Source organism: Mirounga angustirostris, unplaced genomic scaffold (genome assembly GCF_029215605.1).
Source record: "Mirounga angustirostris isolate CCGP_5_RB_7025 unplaced genomic scaffold, mMirAng1.0.hap1 SCAF_11, whole genome shotgun sequence".
Classification (NCBI taxonomy): Eukaryota; Metazoa; Chordata; class Mammalia; order Carnivora; family Phocidae; genus Mirounga; species Mirounga angustirostris.
Window position 1 is genome coordinate 59,298,353 of NW_026991719.1, and position 4,525 is coordinate 59,302,877.

General features: G+C 38.7%; 1 protein-coding gene across 1 annotated transcript; it reads right to left on the reverse strand.

Annotated features, from left to right (window-relative positions):
- Positions 1-489: 489 nt before the first annotated feature.
- NAP1L2 (nucleosome assembly protein 1 like 2) lies at positions 490-2,972 on the reverse strand. Its single transcript, XM_045895917.3, has one exon. It carries the CDS (start codon positions 2,661-2,663, stop codon positions 1,269-1,271), a length of 1,395 nt encoding a protein of 464 aa, XP_045751873.1. The 5' UTR covers positions 2,664-2,972; the 3' UTR covers positions 490-1,268.
- Positions 2,973-4,525: the final 1,553 nt, after the last annotated feature.

The window sequence follows — 4,525 nt, forward strand, 5'->3', positions numbered from 1 at the left end:
CTCCCCCACCAACGTCATAAAACAATATAAGCCCCTCTACATCTAGATGACATTGTGGAAGGGTAGGTAAATCTGAAATATAGACTAACATACAAGAGCCTGTTATTTATAACAGTGTTTAAATTATGAAATAGCAAATTTACTGGATTAAAACTGAGATTTTTGTTTCCCTGCAAACTTGGGGTGTGGAAGTGGACTCAGGATTAAAATTAGATTAGTTAAAAAAAATCTGAGAGTTTCTTTGCACATCTAAATATAGTGTTAGTAAACCTGCATGCATATTTAAACACAGAAAAATAATAGAAAATAAGTCAAGACATTAACAGTGCTTATCTTTGGGGAGTGGGTATGTGGATTTTGGTTTAATTAATGTGTTTTTTAGTATTTTCCAGCTGTTTTCCAATGAACATAATAATTTTATGAGAAAAAAAAGATCAGTTTTAAAACAGGATACACTCTGAAATTTTTATTTATTTTATTTCGCAGTGAAAGAACATGAAAAAAAAACTTCAAAATGGTAACATGATTACTTCCAATGAATGATTAAATGTACTATAGGAAGAGAAATTATACACTGTGATTACAGTTTACAAAATTACACAGAACAATATGTGGTGATCTTTTGAGAGTACTGTGATTAACACTTCACTGATAAACACCAACCTCAATATAACTAAGTTTTATTATTTATCATGGTCACATAAAATACAAGAGCCTATGGACAAGCTGTTATTAACCATAAATGTGGTTTTGCCTGAAACTCTTAACCATATGCAGGCTTCTTAAGCATTCAAGTTTTAAATTCTACTGTATTTTTATTGCAAAATGAAGCAGGTACAACAGAATTAAACCCACTAGATAAAGGACTAAGAAAACACAAATATAAAAAACAAACAACAACAACAGCAGAAAACCTTGGGTTGGTTCTCCAAGATTTTCTTTCCAAATAAATGACCTCATTTAGCAGTTCCGATAATATTCACAGCCACAGACTAATAACTACATGATAAAAGGACTTTAGAAGGATTCAACTACACAACACTATATTAATATTTTAAATCATCTACCACAGTTTACATTTCTTGAAAGCATTCTACTACTAAAATGCAAGATCAAATGAATTAGTATTTAAATTTCCCTTATACTTCTGAGACCTATGTTTTAAGTGACACTACAAGAAAAAATTCAGAACACAAGACTGTAATTAACTTCTTATATCTTGAGTAACGATCTAGGGCAGTTAATGTCAGGCCAAGTACACTTTGCTTTTAGCGATCAATGTCTTCCACTATTGCCTCCAGATTTTTGCAACAGGCTTTAACCTCCTCAATTGCAGCCATCCAATTATCATAAATAATTTTGTCATAAATTGCATCATTAACTTCCCTAACTACTCCCTCCTGCTGAGATTCAAGTGCATCACCTGAGAAAAACAGTACTGATCTTGGGATTATGTAAGTACGTAAATTGTGACCAAGTAAAAAGTCATCATTTCCATCTTTTCCATTTGAGCTGATTCCATGAGGAGTAAAGAAATTGAAGAATGAATCCTTGGGAAAATTTTCAGTTACAGTTCGGATTGTTCCCCAGATCCGGTGTTTCTGCTTCTTCCTGATGGTTTTCAAAGTGACATTCTTTCCTTCATTCCAATCTATCTCACAGCCTGTGCAATACTCAATCGCCGTTCCCCTATAGGGATGGGGATCATAATACGCCAGCCTTGACTTCAGCACATAAGTCTTTGTTAACAGCTCATTTTTGAAATATTCATTGGGTTTGAAGTGAAATTCTAGTGTAAAACTGAGAGGCTCACCAGGATCTGAAAGTTTCACTTTAATATCTGTTAGGAGCTTCAGAATAGGCTCGTCATATTTCTTAATCAAAGGAGTGAGTGTGTCAACGTTTTTTAAGACAGTCAGCCAAAAATCAGGAATTCCTTTAGGATCCTGTTCTTCTTTATTCTCTTCTCCAGTAGCCTCAATGTCATCATCATCATCATCGTCATCGTCATCGTCATCGTCATCATCCTCCTCAACAGCATAATCATAATAATCTCCCTCATAGTCATCATCCTCATCCATATACTCATGCATCAGGCCCTCCTCATTACCATACATCTCTTCCTCATCATACATCGCATCATCATAGTTCTCAGAGTCTGAGTTGTATTCACATTCCTCTTTTGTAGGTTCATAGATTGCATTTATGATCTGACGTCTTTTTTCCAATAAGGGTTGATACATTTCAGCAAACTTTCTTTCAATGCCATGAAATTCCCTCAGAAATTTGGATTCTAGATTGGCCACTCTAGTTTGAAGCTTTTTGAGGGCTAAAACACGGTACTTAACTTTCAAAGGTAGACTTTCAACGAAGTCTGTATCTAAAAGATAACCAATAAGTCCTTTTGGACGGTCTGAATCCTCATCAGTATCTTCATCTTTTACCCCGCCTTCCCCGGACCCAGCAGCAGCATCTTCACCTTTTCCGCCTTCTTCCCCATGCCCAGCGGCGGCTTCTTCACCGCTCTCCTTATCATCTCCAGGCCCAGCTGCGATATCTTCACTGCGCTCCAGCTGTTCCCTGGGTCCCTCCATCATTACCTTATTACCAGCCTCTTCTTGACTAGATTCTAACAGTTCCTTGTGGTCGGCTGACTCGGCCATTTTTCAAAGGACCGTAACGCGTAAGGTGGCTACCGCCAAGATAAGGAGACCTGGCCTCCGCAGGGAAAGACTCACCGGAATAGCAGAAGCGGCGGTGGTTGGGGCAGAGGTGGAACAGGCAGTAGTGTCTGGGCTGCGGGAGTAACGGTGGAGGCTGCTGCCGGGATGAAGGCTGTGCTGATGCTGTGAGAAGCGGACAGAGGCAACCGTAGCCAAGGCTGAGTGCAGAGAGTGGCGATGGTCAGCCTTGGAAGAGCGAGCCAGAGACTGCAGAGAGCTGCAGTGGGCGGATCCTTCGCAAGCAGCAGCTGCTGCAAGAAAAAAACGGTGCCGCAATATGATTACGCAGCTGTCTCTTGACTAGATTTTCTCCCGGCAAAGAGTTGGCTGCGTCACTCCCTCCCTCCCCTACGACTCTGCTCTAATCTCATTAGCTGGGCTGGGCGATTGACAAGTCCTGAGCCAATAAATTATTAGATCTAGCAAGTTTTCCAGCTCTGCTCACCTTCCCAGGTTCTCTAATATAGCTGATTCATCCACCTCTCACTTATCCTCCAACCCCCTCCCGAGTTTTCAGAAACCTAGATTTTATTTGTTTATTCTCTCAGTTTGTAACTGGTATTATAATATCAAAAAAAAATCTAAAAAAATACTATCTAAAATGTAGGACAAGGCCAGAGGACAAGGCATCCACCCATCCTAAATCTGTCCCTTTGATTTTAGCCCCAGGCTCTGGAAAGAGGAGAGGTGGGGGCGGGGGTATTTATAAAGATAGGCTAGAAGGGAAAACACTTAAATCAGCGATCTTGATCTTAGGATGGTGTAATTGTCAGTGATTTAAATAGTCTATATTTTGTTTTTTACTGTATTTTCCATAAGCTATATGGTGAGTGAGCAGTAATTTTAAATTGGAAATGCCTCCTAACATTTCCTGGGGTGGCAGGGGGGACAAAAGAGGTGGTTAGATGAGGGTTAGGGTGAAATAGGGCCCGTGATAAAGATCCAAAGTGCTGTATCCAACTGACAAGTGAACACACAAGACAATAAACCAGTCTTATCAGTAACTCACTCCTAATACTGACTTGTCTCTTCCTCTTTTTGGATACTGGCTCTCAAGCCATTGGGCATTTTAAAAAGAAATGTTCAAATGTAAAGTAATATTTATTTAAAAAATCATAGCATTTGCTTGACACTTTTGAGTTACTGAAAATAATCTAAATCTCAGCATTAAAGACATGGTTCAATACATGATACAGGATGGAATACTATGCAGTCATTTGAAAATATCTTCTGGGGGCGCCTGGGTGGCTCAGTCGGTTAAGCGTCTGCCTTCGGCTCAGGTCATGATCCCAGGGTCCTGGGATCGAGCCCCACATCGGGCTACCTGCTCAGCAGGATGCCTGCTTCTCCTGTCCCACTCCCCCTGCTTGTGTTCCCTCTCTCGCTGTGTCTCTCTGTGTCAAATAAATAAATAAAATCTTAAAAAAATAATAAAAAAAAAAGAAAATATCTTCTGGATAGGAATCATTGATGATATTTATTGTCCATATTTCCAATGCTGATAGTTTATTAATTGAACAATTTTTTAAAATTTTAACTATTTCCCAGATTTAAACAATTTGCATTGTGTTATTATCACAGAGATAAACACTGTTTACATATTGTATTTCTTTAAGATTCTTTCAGTATACAGGTAGTTTTCTTTTTACTTATTTTATCTCTGTGTACTGTATACCATCACAGTATTTACAAAATTCAGTTTTCAGCCTTATGTATCAGTCTGGTAGTTCCCTTGTTATGAGTCCATCGCATTCCAAGTTTCTTTTTCTGGTTCTGAAGTTGCAACATTCCTTGTAGTTTTC

Bases quoted from the DNA above. Each gene is read 5' to 3' on its own strand.
- NAP1L2 (XM_045895917.3), bottom strand. From the start codon at position 2,663: ATGGCCGAGTCAGCCGACCACAAGGAACTGTTAGAATCTAGTCAAGAA.